This window comes from Stegodyphus dumicola, chromosome 10, assembly GCF_044657685.1.
Source record: "Stegodyphus dumicola isolate Sdum_Otavi_A_Nest chromosome 10, ASM4465768v1".
Lineage (NCBI taxonomy): Eukaryota > Metazoa > Arthropoda > Arachnida > Araneae > Eresidae > Stegodyphus > Stegodyphus dumicola.
In genome coordinates this window covers 93,010,088-93,026,124 of record NC_140777.1, presented here as the reverse complement: position 1 = coordinate 93,026,124, position 16,037 = coordinate 93,010,088, and the positions used below count along the sequence as shown (strand labels likewise).

Here is a 16,037-nt window from a genome sequence, read left to right as displayed (position 1 = left end):
CGTGTATTTGCTTACCTCTGTTAGAGGCCAGGATTCCCCGCCCTCCTTCACCTGTACATACGGACAGAATAAAGAACATCTTTTTTCAAAATGGATGTAAAGTGAATTCCAAATGTATATTTTTATGGCGTCTGTATTTACATATGTACGTATGTATGTATGATGTATCTATCTCAAAACTGAAAAACGATTAGCAGCAGGACGTTGAAATTTTGTATATAGGACACCTAGTTGCGCATCTGCCTTTTCTATTGCAATCGGCAAAACACCCCTTACATGGCTCTTAAAATTCCTTACCCGGCCTTTATTTCGCAGTCATCGGTCGTAGCCATATACTTATAATAGCCATATACAATTACAAAAGTTTTTTAAATGACGAAAGTACTAATGCTTTTGTAGTAGCAAATTTTAAAATGTTTAATTTTCGACAAACAACGAAATCTAACTTTTAATATGGTCTCGCGGTACCGATACTTATATCTGAGACAGTTTTATACTAGTTATGAAAAAATAAAATCAGAAATTTTACTCCCATATTACAAAATGAACTGAGATATTAAATTTCAAAATTTGAAATTTCTGCTGTCATTTTTTACTTGCCTTGAGAGATCCGATAACTAAGCTAGAATAATTCGAGAAAATAAATTTAAATGAAGCTGAGCAAAAAATGTGTAGAATTTATTAGGTCGTACAAGGAAGTCATGTGGTAACTACATCGGATGTCTTTCTTCAACCTCCGATATACCATAAAAAAAAATAATAAAAATAAAAATAAAAATAAAAAAAAACGAAGCGTAATCCAGATAGTCTTGGTTTTTAGTGCTTTCTGAAATAATGTCTGGGATCGCAAAAATATCTGGGGTTTGAAAATTTTATGTCTAGCGAGGCAAGAACTTTTTAAAATTTTAGACCCACATGTTCAACATCGTGTATTCAGTATTCTTTTACGGCCGTGCATCTCTCAGCCGACCTTAGAGCAAGCTCTGACGTCGATTTTGAATTATTTCTTACTACAGATTCAGGCGCCACAACTTTTTATCTGAAGTAACTTGGCTAAATGTTTTTGCTCATTTTTGTCTCTGTTTGTTTTTCGTCTCATCGTTTAGCAATGGGCAAAAGAAAATAAGTGTTCAGCCCCATTATACATAGTAAAAACAGCGTGTGATTCTCTACTCCTTCATTATTATAAAATTATGAAAAAGTGCCAGATACTATTGAGGAGAAGTAGAAATCAATTTTAAGGTGTTTCGAAAGACTGATATTTCTCGCTGGAATGTTTCTAAAATAAGTGGGTTTGCGATGTCTTTGCCTGGGACATCTGCTCCAGCTGAGAGAGATTTTTCAATTATGGGAACGTTTGGCCTGCAGAAAGGGGTAGACTTTCAGTATCTACTGTTAAACATCTGCTGAATTCAAAACTTTTCTATTGTGAATTTTATGATATAATTAAAACAAACAAACCATTTCTGCAAAAAGTCATGTCTAGTGAGAAATACAACTGAATAAATAATTAAACTGTTAAAATTTTAGTAATTTCAAAAATATGTCCTGTGTTGGACAACGAAAATATATAGTAAGCCTACATTACTTTTTATTTCGATTTATTTTCAACTAATCGCCGTGAAGATCAAGGAATTTGTTATACCAATGGACGAGCTTCCCAATTCCCTTTTCGAAGAACAGTGGCGCTCGTGACGAAATGGGCCTAAACGTTGCTTTGAAGCTTCTCATTCAAATGGAATCTGTGGCCTCCTAGCCAGTTCTCCCATTCAGAGAAAAGATGAAAATTACTTGGAGCTAAGTCGGGTTGTCAAACACATCTTATTTACGGCTGTTGGGTTACAGCAGATTCATTAGTAACTGATTGCCTTGAATTGATGGGCGGTTAAAGACTCCAGAAAAATGCAGAGCTTCAAGACAACGTTCAGACCCATCTCACATCACTGAAGACATCGTTCTCTGAAGAGGAGAACGGAACGCTCGTTCAAGGGCACGACAAATGTATATGTATCTTCTCCGCGATGTTCTCGAACAGCAAGCATGTTTATAGATAAACTTTGGTAATTTTGTTCTTAACTCTGGTCTTTTTTTTATGACACATAGAATATTAGAAAGGAAAAGAAAGAAATAGGTTCTTGTATTTCGAAATGCATAATTTCCTATGAAACCGACATTAATCTAAAGAAGAATTTTTGACTAATTTTGAAATGCGAACTGTTGGGCGAGGGCATTTTTTTACGTTGCTTTTTTTTGCAAAAATGAAACTAGCTGAACGATGCCAAAATTTTACCTCAAGCGTAAATCAAGCTTTCATTCAAGCATTTTTTTCGCATAAAAATTATATTTTTACCTTTTAAAATTCAAACTAAGACCCAGAAAATTTTATGACAATAGGACAGGCAAGAAGTGAAACGAAGGTATCGCTCCTACAACACAATAGATAGGCTTTTTGAAAATGCCGTCTTGTGTGAAACCGTGTTATGCGAGACTATCAACCAATATAAAAATAGAGAGATGCGTTTTGAAAACTTTTAAAAACAATTTTTTTATTGTTTTCTCATTTAAGCTTAGAGTTTTTACACCGTCAGATGCTTTTTTCACCCTTCAACAAACGGTTCAAAATTTATATTTTCATCTCCAAAGGATTAAAATTATTTTGATAATTATTTTCAGACAGTGTTTGGAGCTGAAATATAATTTCCCCAATAATAATTCCTAAAATTGTCAAAGCTAATTACTAACACATACCTTTTTTTCAATATTCTTCAAAATCATATACGTAATTTTATTACCTAACTTATGCAATCTACAAATCGAATACTCAGAGCACAAAGTACATACTGCGTAAATGATAGCCACGATTCAGCTTCGAAAGAATTTCGACATGAGAGTTGCATACGGTTATTTCCGGAATGCGGGCTACATACGATGGCAGAGTATGTAACTTAATTTTGTAAATATTTAGAATAAAAATCCTTTATTGGAACGTGAACATCCATAAAGTATTGCAAGAAATTTTACGAGTATTCACTAACGCGATAGAATGGAACTGTGTTGTCATGCTGTACGAGGGTTCCCGCAATTTTCTTAACGTGTAAAAGCGAAACCCTGTTATAAGAGTATACCTGTATAAATTCGTTATAAGAATGTACCAGGATACCTGTATAAAAGTACCAAATGAGTCACACAAAATTAAATAAAGATTTCCAGTTAAAAAGAAATCTTAGTTTTGAAATAAGAGGTTCCAAATTCTGCAGAAATTGATTTATGCTACAGATATATATCAATACATATTCCTATTAAGTCCAAAGTCAGACCAAAGAGCATTCTGTCTTCAGATCTAGGCTTCGAAATACTTTATCACCTCTGAAACTGCTGAGAATTACTTTGGTTAAAAAACGAAAACGTGATTTCAAAAGAAGCCAAACATATTACGCTTTTAACTTTATAGCAGCAATAGAATTCCTTGTATTTTTCGTTCTGATTCATTTCAATTATATAACAACTGACCGCCTACAGAAAAGGTCGTGGAACAGCAGAAAAAATCGCAGAAGTGCGTTAGAATTTTCAAAAGTTTTTCTTTTTACTCATAATTTCATTGCATAAGCATTCTCACGTATGCTTCAGTTTAAGGACGCTACTCACGTTTCAAGCAGACATGCTTTCTTTGGAAAATGGATGGGAATCCTCAAGAAGGTCACCCATGCGAATTATTTATCACCTTGCCCAAGGCCACTTCGTCCAGCAAGCTAGATTTCAGACGCAAGCTTTCAATCACAGTAAGAAATTGCTGGAGTTTGGTAATAGCTGAACTGGAAGAAAAAATAATTTTTTCCTACTAATAACATGTACTACTAAAAAATAATGTCAAATCTGTATCTTTCATCATGCATTCGCGTAGTCGATCAAAGGGGATTCGAATACAATGATAAAATAGAACTTCGAAAAATAAGCAATGGAATTCGACAAATATTTAAACGTTCTCAAAAACAAACCAAAATGATTGATTTTTTTAAAGAAATAAAAGAATACAGTATGTTTGAATAATGATAGTTTGGATTATCCGTGCTTTTCAGTTATCCGTGACCTGCTTCCTCAGTATTAGCCGGGATAATTCAGAATACACGGTATATTTGTTTTTCGCTTTCAGTCAAATATAAAAAAAAAATGGCTGCACCTAATCAAGCTTGAACGCACATAATCCTCTACCCGGACATCACCGTTTTGCAGTACGAATTTTGAATTTCGAATTTTTTAAATTCCTAATTTCATGCTCTGTACGAATTTAAGAAACTTTTGATTAAAATCTCTTTATTTTGCCGCTTCGGAAAACGTAAGGCATTTATTTATACGCAAAATTTAATCAGAAAACCAAGCGATAGAAAAGAACATTACCATTCGGCAAAATGTTATAAGATATTTGGCTTTGAAATTTCGTAAAAACTCAGCAATTTAAAAGAAATGTATTGCCACCGCCCAATATAAAATACTCTTATTTTTATACGCACCAGTTTATTACCATTTGAAAAAGCTTAATATATTCAGTTTTTATTTGAAATTTAATCTGTTATTAATGAACAAACTAAACAAATTAAAAACAATAAACGGAAATTCATTTCAGTTATTATTAATTACTTACAGGGCCCGCGAAATTACGTTAGTGGGCTTAATTAAAATCATTACATATAGTGACTTAAATCATTGTATAATTTCACTAATAATAATTCCTAAAATTGTCAAAGCTAGTTACGAACACATACCTTTTTTTTTTTTTTCAATATTCTTCCAAAATCATATACGTAATTTTATTACGTAATTTATGCAATCTACAAATCGAACACTCGGAGCACAAAGTACATACTGCGTAAATGATGGCCACGATAAGTATTGGGGCATAAGACACTTTCACACATTCTGTAATAGAAAAATTCAGCTGGTCTTCCAAATCTAAATACTTTTCATTGTTTTAAAGCAATCAAATGTAAATACCATGTTAGCCTGTTTAAATACCATGCTAAATCTGCTATTATAAGGGTATACAAATACCATGCTAAATCTATTACGAGGAATAATATTAAATAACACTAATGGATACATAAGATATTTTAAATACCTTGCTCTTTAATATGAAATTAAGGTTAAAAAAAATCTGAAAAGTGTCGGATTTTAGCGGTCGCTGAAAAGTGCTGTTAAGGTTTTTACGTTCTCGCTGAACCAAGGTCGGATAAAGGGCGATTGGAGTGATTGGGCCCAACCGGGTCCCGCATTTTAAGGGGCCCCGCGTTACCATCAAAAAAAAAAAAAAAAAAAAAAAAAAATTCCAACTGGGCCCTATTCGATCCGGGTCTGCGCTGAACTCGCAGTCTGCTATTCTGCTGTTGCACTCAGGACTCACCCCCTTTTTTTTGTCTTTTTAGCTTTATTATTAAGCATCGTTTTCTTCGCACTTGCGCTATATATAATTTAACAGTAAAATCACAGAAAGTTTAAAAGTACCATAGCAGCATACATCTTTCTTTTATTGCGAACAAATTAAAAATTTTTCATTGGAATTGTGAAAAATCAGAGAAGAAAATAGCTGAATTATTGCCTTTAAAGTAAAATATACTTTTAAGTTTAATTTTGGAATACAGTAAAACAAATCTGCTTGAAAGCAAACAACGAACAAGGCATCCAAGGAGATTCATCGAATGCAAAAAAAAAAAAAAAAAAAAAAAGTGGATTGCTATAAATGTTTTTATAACACTAAAACCAGTGAAGTCAGATTGACTTTGAAAGTTCAACAAATGTTAAGAAATCTAGTAATCCAGAAAAGGGATAGAAAGAATTTAAATGTAACTTTTATGGCCGAATAGCTAGAAGAAAACCATTTCTCAGTAAAGCGAATTGAAGGCCATGATTACAATTCATCAAAATCTGTATTAAAAGCCCTCAAAATTCTTGGAATCCAACTGTATTTGTAGATGAAAGTAAATTTAATATTTTGGAAGTGATTAGAAGCAAATGGTGTAGCGCAAACCCAATAGTGAGCTTAAATGATGGATCTTACTCCATCATTAAAACATAGTAAGCGGCTCACCAGCGGCCGAGCGGTAAAAGTCGCTGAACACTGGTAGTTCGGTCCGAGGTTCGAATCCCGCGAACGGGCTGGCTGCATGGGCGTTTTCGTGGTTTTCCCCATGTGTAACGTGTATACGAGCCAGTTTCCCTTAGAAAGTCCTCCACGAAGGCATCCCTCCTCTTAGGCAGATAGCCCTCGAGGCTTTGCCATAATCACACACACACACACAAAACATAGTGAAGAAAACCATATGATCTTGGGCTATATGAGTGCCTTCAGAGTTTAAATTCTATATTTTATTGATGATTAAATTGATAATTTTATGTAGTTGAATGTTTTAAAATAAGATTTGAAGTACAGCGCACAACAAATAACATTAAAGTTTACCATGACGACGATCTGAAGCATAATCCAAACTGCGGATTGTAGACATTATGTGAATGCGCCCACGTAATTATAATGCTTGTCTTTAGTCTAGACCTTCTGTACGTTTTTGACCATTACTTTCTTTGTGCCTGAAAAGTGTAAAATTTAATATTTATTTAACTTCATTTTTAATTAATTAAAAATTTTTCGATTTCATTCAGCTCTAAGAGATGGCATGCAGAAAAAGCATTTTGTTTAAATTAAGTATTTAACTATTCTTTCAAAAATTATTTGAAAGCTTGTTCTAACACAATACTTTTTTCACTCACGGTATGCATGTTCCTCGCATTATGAAAAACAGCTTTTGACTCTCATACGACGAAATTTGCCCGAGATATTTGATATTAAATTCGGAGATCGGGAGCCATTTAGGAGCCGTACACACATGGAAGAGCGAAATGCTTGTATTTGTACGCAACTAAAAGTAAAATATAGTTTATAATATTAAGAGGTAAAGTGATGAGCAGTTCTTATTCATATTATTGTGAAAAATATTCGTTAGTACATTTTCTTTCTTGTACGAAGCATTATTATCTCGAAAAAATTAGGGTATCATATTTTAATGGAAATATCTATTTTGACCTTTTTCGAATCCATTTTGACTACTTGTTTGCATGACGCCTGTACGTACGGACAGAATAAAGCACTCTTTATACCAAAACGGATTGTGAGATGGATTCAAATAAATTTTTTTTCGGGACGTCTATACGTACGTACCTATGTAAATATCGGGCATAACTCAGCTCCACAACGTTGAATTTTGTATGTGGGACTATTATAACATCTAGTTGTGTACCTCACTTTTTTATTAGAATCCAAAAATCCTTTATTTTTGCAATGTTGGTCGCAGTCATACACTTTCAATTATAGAAGAGATTTAAATAACGTAAATTTTCATTTCTGGCAATATCAAATTTTTTTTAAAAAACTTAATTTTGGCCAAATAACGAAATCTAACTTAATTTAACTTAATCGAGCGGGATATTTAATTTCAGAATCTGGAATTTTCGATGTCATTTTCAATTTGCCTCGAGGGATCGGTTTATTAAACTAGAATAATTCGAGAAAATAAATTTAAATGAAGTGCATAATGTGTATAGTTTAATAGGCCGTACAAGAAAGTCACGAGGTGTCCACAGAAGTTTTTTTTTTTTTTTTTTTTCCAAAATTATCTTATTCACAGAATCTCAAAATTCATGTTCTGAAGGTACTTGCAGGATTCACTATTGGTGGTGATTAATTGGTGATTAGATATTGCTACTGGTAACATAATACTATTTACATTAATTAAAAATTAAACAAACTTTTTACGATTACCAGATTATGATTTAAAGTAATGAAATTTCATGAGAATATTAAGGACCTGTTTTTAAACTTTGAAAACTTAAGACTTGAGTGAAAATCCTTTCGCACAATAAATATTGCATAATTATAAATTAAAGAGACAAGTAAATCGCAAAAATATATCATTGAATGGAATTTAAGGTAAGAAAAATTAAAATCAAGTTATTCTAATTTATTTATTAACTGATCCTTCAATGCAAACAAATGTGAAGTCAAAAATCAGTAATTTTCAAAATAAATATCCCTGTCAGTTTTTATCACTCGGGAAACAAAATTTCTACGCTTTATGTTTTATAACGAATATAATATTTTCCTAAGTGTAAGTACAGGGACCAGAAGAACATATAAAGAGTTAGACTTCGTAATTTTTACAAATTTTTTAGTCCAAAGGGATTTGAATCCCGAACGACTATTAGTTTCGTTTTGGCATTTTGCGTCGGACGGATAAATGTCGGTTCACTTTTCAAACTGTTGCCATAAAATGTTAGAGTCCTGCATTATATTTGAAGAAATTAAATAATGAAAATCTGCGTAAATGTATGTATATTTCTCACATTGTCATAAAATAACGGTACATAGAGTCATCGAATTTTGAATAACGTAATCCTCCAACGAATATGAGCATATGGAAGACCAAATTTGAAATTTGAAATTTGTTTTATGATCGATTTCCTATTTTTTAAAACTTTGACGAATTTTTGATTAACAAACTCAAGGATTTCAAAGCGAGCAATGGCAACGTTGTGCAGAAAAAAACATTTTTATCTCCAGCGCGTGAATCTCTGTATCGGAAATTCTAAAGATATGCTCGTTTTAAAACTATTTTGCGATATTGCTGTTGCACTGGATCTTATGGTTTAAGTGCGAGGAACATGATATTTAATAAAGAAAGGTAACACACAAAATGTTAAAAAACGCCCCTTTGGACGTAATTTAAAATCTGAAACATTTCAGATTTTTTTTTTTTTTTTAAATTTTAGCTGACAAAACATGAATCTTAGCATCATTTGAAACGTTTTCTAATTGGAAGTATATGTCTACGAACAACGGTTGAGAAAAATAAAGGCTGGGTAAGGATTTTTATTGGCACGGTGCAGACATTCCTTAATTTGAATTCCAAGAAACTTGTGGTAACCGCTTTAGATGCTCAAAAATACCTTCATAAACTTCTTACAGTAGATGCAGCTTAATGTGATCACGTTTGTGTATAACTAATTTGATAGCATTAACCAAATAATAGCATTAAGTGATAAGAAAAAATATGCTTTAAAATATGTGGAATTTAACTAATTGTATATAACTAGAAACATACAAATAGTTAACAGCAGCTTAGTTAAGAAAGATGTTATTAATATTTAGCTGTTTACACATAAGTATACATCTTTTGAACATTTCAGAATGTTTCTGGATGTTGTTTGTCCGATGCTCTACTCATAATCTTAATACTCATAGAGTGTCCCTCATTTTATCATTTGTAAGAAATTCGCCGAATTTTTTTGTCATCTTCTTCAGTAAATTTATCAATGGTATGTCTGGATTTGTTTCAGAAAGTGAAAGGAAGATATCTTCTTTTACATAACCAGCAGCCCCCCCGGGGGTCGACGTAGAGAACTCTGCGAAGCTACTGGTTAGGATCTGTACCTAGGCAGTCTCGGCCACGGAGATATAAAATTTATAAACTTGGTGTTTCTGAAGACCCTGGGAAAGGTCACTTATTGGCCGGCCTCGGGGTCTGGCATGTTCTGAGCGGTGTGGAACCGTAGCCGGGGGGGGGCTTGTTCTCCCCCGGTTTGTTAGGTAACGGCCCACTGCGACGGGCAGGATCAATTGACGACCAGTGCTGCCTGGTGTCTTATCCAGGTGGTGCGCTGCTTCCCTGGAAGGGTAATAGTGGAGGATGAACCTCCACGAAGTGCCCAAAGGAGGAGTAGACCCGTAGTGCGCTTAGCTCACGGGGCGGGGCAGCCAAGAACTTACCTAACCTGCAGCTTGAAATTCCTGCCAAGCATCTTGCCTGGCAGCAAATCTCTCCCATTTCATGTTAGTTGGAGACGTTTTTGATTCATAATCATTTTTTATTTTATCATTTATTTAAAGTTTGACATGTTTAAAACAGTTCTTCTCTTTTCTGAGACGTGGTTCCAAGACCCTTTAATGCTGCCTTAGATCAAATCAAGATGCTTGGCAACATTATCCTTAATTTGACGACATAGCTGTGTTACTTAATCATTTTTGTGTTCTATTTCGATCATATCTGTCGAGTTTTATATTTAGCGACACTACTTCAATTTAAAAAATTCGTTCTATGTTTTGATCCTATTAACCGAATTGTTGGTCTTAGTAAGGGATACATTTGCCATGTTTTCATATATAGATCAGGATTTGGAATTTCGATAACATTAACCCCGAACAGATTAACCGGCGCCTAATGCAATTTGCCAAATTATTCTATTTGTCAAATTTCATACGATTTTCTTTTTACAGGTCAAAAGCCTGTTGGACATACCCAATTTCATTTTCGAGAAGCCTCTGACACCTGTTGCGTCAGCTGCATGTGCACCAGGCACCAGCATGGACCTCCTAGAGTCGTCACTAGATGCTTCCAAAACGAACACCACCACTTCTGCCTCTCGTGACTCTGGAATATCATCAGAAAACGTCGCAGACGACTTTCTTAATTGCAGCGTTACTTCGTTCGTGGTTGGTGGCGGAGCTTTTCCTGGAAAATCTTCAGACAGCGAGCTATCGGACTCTTATACACCACCTCGTTCTCCAGAATTGAAAAAGAAAATCATAAGTGATGATGAACTGGCAACATCAAATGACCAAACAGCAGTGCAGTAGAGAAAGCTCTCCCAGAGAGCTCCTTTTAACCCCAAATTATCGTAAATATATAAGTCATCATGAATCATAAGCGTTATAATTCACAGGCACGGTTTAGTCAGAATCTGGGAAACAGGAGTTAAGACACCTTCGTGACAATGATTTTAGCATGATCATTTATTAAGTCATTTTTAAACAGCAATAACTGCGAAATCAACTTCAATGGTGAATAAATTTTCCATTTTTTACAAAATTATTTTATTTTCAGTTTAACACGAAAATTTATACGAAGAGCGAAATTTAATCAGTGGCTCACTGCTATGAAATGGACTTATGGAATCAGTGGATTTATATGAAGCCATTTTTATCACATTTTATCACGGTATCCATATTTTCCGAAAATTGTAGTGTAAAACGAAAAACAGTATACTTTTTTTTCCATAATTCTGATGGCAAGAATACATGTCTGTGACGTAGAAAAGAATAGGCATTTCATCTTGTATCATTCTTCATCACTGTATTTGTTGTTTTTAAGAATAGAACGAACGCTAAAAAATTGGTACTTAAACGTATTAACGCAACCACCTCAATGCAATCTGGCGATTTTTTTGAAGATGAAAAGGTAAAATTTACCTATGAGGTATCGGTCGGCGATTTTTTTAAAAACGCTCCCAAATTACTGGTGTTTATCGTAAGTTAGCAAACATTATCAGCATATTAAAAAAAACACCTATTTTAATGTCTGTAAATACAAATTTTAAATATAAAAGAAATATTATACGATACATGAAAAACAAAACGCTTATGCTTTTTCTATAATTCCTTTGTGCTATTCTTATCCCCATGAACACAGCTATCCGTTTTCGCTTAAAAAATATTAGAGAATTGCACAAACTCGGCATGACGCATCAGCTACCTGTCAAACAAATCTAATCATTGTTGTCTTTGCCATATTTATCCTCAGAATCGCTATTCTTGCAGTTTCCTTCACTGCTTGCAAATTCTACAAACGCATGTCTTCAAATTCAAATTAAGACAAAGACGATTTATCTCTTGTTGTTGAAACCCGGAATACAGCAAAAAGAAAGCAAAGGAAAATGGAGATTTTGCTTGACCGAAGGATTGTTTTAAGCATGGTAGCCTGAAGACTGGTATGCGTATAGTTGCCAAAATTGAGCACATTCTGAAAATTTGGTGACTTCTAGTAAGGTGGTTGCAATAATACATAAGTACGAAAAATTAAGTAGAAAAATAATTGTTTGTAGGCAAGGAAGATAAAATGCTAGTAAGAAGTTGTAAACAAGGAAAAATGTTTGCTTTGCTGTAAAGTTTAAACTCACCTAACCATTAACCAGTAACATATAATCATTGCTGATAGGTTGCATTAATGTAGAATCAGTATTATCTCCGAGTTCTAAATCTGTTTCAAATCATGAATGTATTTTATTTTGTTCCGATTGTTACATTTTGTATTGTACGATATTGCAGAATCATTGTAGAGTTATGTACTATTTTATGTATTTTATTTAAAATAAACATTTACAAGACAATTCTAGTGTATAGAATAGAATCAAGTATTCGAACACTAGAAAAACTTTAAACCAGAAAAATATTAAATTCGGATGGCATAATGATGGGTTTAATTTGAATGGATTTTTCAAAGCATGATTTTTAATAAAAAAAAAAGAGCTGAGTTTAAACATCGAATTTTCCCGAAACACTTAAAGAATATCCCAACAAAACCATTGGATTTAGTATGCGTGAAAAAATACATTTTTAGAAAATGGGCAATATTTATATATATATACAAACAACAAGTAAGTGTTCCCATATAAGAATATCGCGTTTGATTTTACCTGGTGCATTTCGCAAATTAATCGACATGGAACGCTACACAAAGGAACAGAGTTTTGATTAGGAAAACTCATTGCAAGAGTGGGAGTATTTTCACCTATTTAAGGAAACTTCACCTAGTTTTAGACCTGAAAGTGCACCTAACGAAACAACGATTGGCAGTTTGATAAAGAAACTTAAAATACATGTTCGGGAGCAAACATAAATAACCTCGGTCTCGATTTAGGCGGTCATTTTGAAAACACCGCTATTTTGCATAATAATGTTATTGCAACTTCCAAAAAACTTCAAAATACAACAAAAACCAAAATGAGGTAAAAAAAAAAAAAAAAAAAAAAAAAACTTGGAAGAAGAAAAAATTAAAGAGGAACTGGAACGAGACATTAGCTATCTAGATAGTCAGATACATGATACAGGGACTACGAATTTCATCCAAAGAACGCGCTGGTGCACAGCGAGTCGTAGAAAACATGTCATACATTTATTCTTCATTCTTAAATTGGAACATTTACCTGTTGCGTGTTAAAATATTTTCCCATTTTCTAAAAATGTGTTATTGGCCATACTAAATCTAGTGTTTTTGTAGAGACCCCCTATAGTTTCTAAAAAAGAAAACGTTGCTTATATGAGCCTTTAGTAAAGGAAAAAACTTCATTTACTTTAATAACTAAGTAAAATCTGAGTTACTTTTCAAAAGATATAGAGGATGTTCACACATTTTTAGAACTATTTAAATATTTAGAACTATTATATAACATTTAACGAATGTTTAGAATGTAACGAATATTTTTCAACGTCTGATCTGATAGATTTTTATTTCTAGACTATATAAGTCACTATTAATATTTTCACGAGAGAGGAGCTTTTCGTAAAATTTCCATTCACCTTCCATTAATTTTCAATGTCCATAATATAGTGGTATCAGCTAGGAAAGAGCTATTCACAAGGCAATAATCCAGAAGCGAAACGTCAGGGGACTTAAGAGACATATGCAATACCTGTATCAGTTTTAATTTTTTCAAGAAATGCAATGGTAATTTTCGAATTACGGCTTGTTCCGTTGAATCCATGAAGTTTCAATCTTTGAAAGTCATTGGGATAAAGAAATATAATTTTTTCTCTAAATAGCAGACTTAAAAATTCTCTTAATAGTAATTTAATTCATTTGAACTTTTTCCCTCCTCCTAGGTTTAATTTCCCACTGTAAGAGAATCCTGTGATTATCATAAATTCCTTACTTTGTTTGCATTGAAGCAAACCAGGTCTAACTTTTTTTCCCCTCTTCGTTTCCAATAATAGACTTTTTTCTTGCAGTCATTTAGGTAAACTTATTCTTCCAGAGTCCCGATATATTCTCATTTATCTCCTGCTAAATAGTTTTCATAGGTTCTATAAATCATTTTTCGTTGAGCCCCATGTCTCGGAAAGCTGTTCAACACTGCTTTTCAGCTTTTTCAAGTTGCAACTCTTGCTTTATTATTTTATTTATTGCAGTTACAGATGTATTTATAAATACTTTGCTATCGATTTCTTTCTCTTGTTGTCAAGAAGTTAACTTAAAAACATTAGAAACAATGCATGCTTTTTCAGGTATTTATTTTGAGTCTTCTTTCAATGGAGAAGTTAAATGATTAATGGTTTTTCCCTTTCCGATTAATAATGTTTATTTTGCACTTAAAAATTTTAATAGTTCACAGTTTTTTGAAAAATGGAATACGAATATTTCTTCGGAAAGCACCAGAATATATCCTTCAATCCACACCTAGCCTACATGCGACATTTGAAGTGTAATCAGTTTAAAAGTAGCAATGTTGCTCATTTAAAGTAATAAGCTGTTGCCAGAACGTTTTACTCTAATTTATTTTTAATTCCTTATTGAAATTAGTTTTAGTTTAAGTGTAGAACATCCTGTGTACAACCATGTGCAATTGCAGCATTAATTAAAAAATTAGCAATTTGTATGAAATTACTTTAAACTTTTCCATACTTACTTTGCCAACTTCCATATAAGAACTATACAGAAGAAGAAACAATTTGCATTTTGTTATTATACTAGCAACTACCGTTTTTGCCATTTTTGGATTTACAATAAGCTTCTTTAGCTTGTTTCAGTTTAGTACATACACTTATCTTCCAGTTTAAAACTATATTCATTTTTACATGCTAGATTCCCTTTCCCAGCTATCTAAATGTTGCTTTTAGCAATTACAGTGCCTCACATTTGTTTTCAGACACCTGTAGTGCTAAAATCTAGAAAATTACATGGATTATAATTTTACAGATTTTGTACTCAATATCGAAATAGACTTCATTTTTTTTCTGATATACTGTGTTTCGAATATTTTAAGACCTACATGTTACTAAACAAATATCAAAATGTTCTTTGCAATAATTTATTCGAAAAGCGTTAATAGAACACTAGAAAGTTTTGTTGAAATATTTTGGAAGACTTAGATTTCCTGATATCCTTTATTTTAAATGAAAATAATCAAACTATTTATCGTCTGCATTTGGAAACTGCTTGTTTTGCAAAATATATTAACAGTTCGGTACCTGAAGTGAACATGGCAAAACGCTATAAATTCAGTTTTGATCGAAATTTTATTCTTCACGATTTTAAAAATGATAAAAGCGTTCTAAATATTCCAAATTTCTTGATGTAAAGCGTTCAGCCATCTTTGATGTAATGGGAATTGTGTGGAACATTTCAAAATGCACTGAAATCTGGACCACATTCCAAGCTAACACAAGATTTATCCTATAAAAATTCGCACGAAACCCAAATATTAGTGCTGCTAAACTTACTGCGGATTTAAGTAAAAGTTAACGACGGAACTGTTAGAAAACTCATTTGAACACATGAATATAAGCGATTCGCAGGACAATTCCCCATTAACAATGAAAATATGCCAGACTTTCGCAAAAATCCATACTGGGCAAAGATTTAGCATATTGAAATAATTTTATATTTGCAAACTGTTCAAAATTTAATATACTCTGATCTAATGGACGAATTTACGAGGCGAAAGCGAAAATTAAAAAATGAATGCAGAAATCCTATTGCCTACTGATAGGTATGAATGTGGAAGCATAATGCTTTCGATATATTTTGTTGCCTCTGAAATAGGAAATTTACATTTCATCAAAAATAATGTATATTAGTATAAATATTATATGAAAATTTTTAATGAAAATCTGAAAGCAGCTGCAAGAAACGTTAGAAGGCAAAATACACTCGAGTTCTGTCAGGATACTATCCTAAATATACAGCCCTAAATATTCGTTTATAGTTATTATACAAATTGTCTTGTTTCGAAGTTATCAAAAATTTTCCGGACTTAAATCCTATTACATTTGGAGGGGAGGAAAACAAGTAAACATGGCATTTTTTCGAAAGCTCTAATAAGAGAAATTCTTGCGCAGGAATGGAACAAAATGAAACGTTCTTACCTAAAAATATTTGTTAAATCCTTGAGTATGTGGATGTCGCGTTATTTTCGGGTTTTTATAAAATATTAACTGCATATTT

General features: G+C 32.9%; 1 protein-coding gene across 1 annotated transcript in view; it reads left to right on the top strand.

Moving 5' to 3' along the window:
- The window catches only part of LOC118196938 (uncharacterized), a 38,634-nt gene extending 26,430 nt beyond the window's left edge, over window positions 1-12,204 (top strand). Inside the window, exon 5 of the mRNA XM_035368411.2 lies at window positions 10,316-12,204. Within this exon, the coding sequence (XP_035224302.2) occupies window positions 10,316-10,675 (360 nt within the window). The 3' untranslated portion in view covers window positions 10,676-12,204. The remainder of the gene's footprint in view (window positions 1-10,315) is intronic.
- Window positions 12,205-16,037: the final 3,833 nt, after the last annotated feature.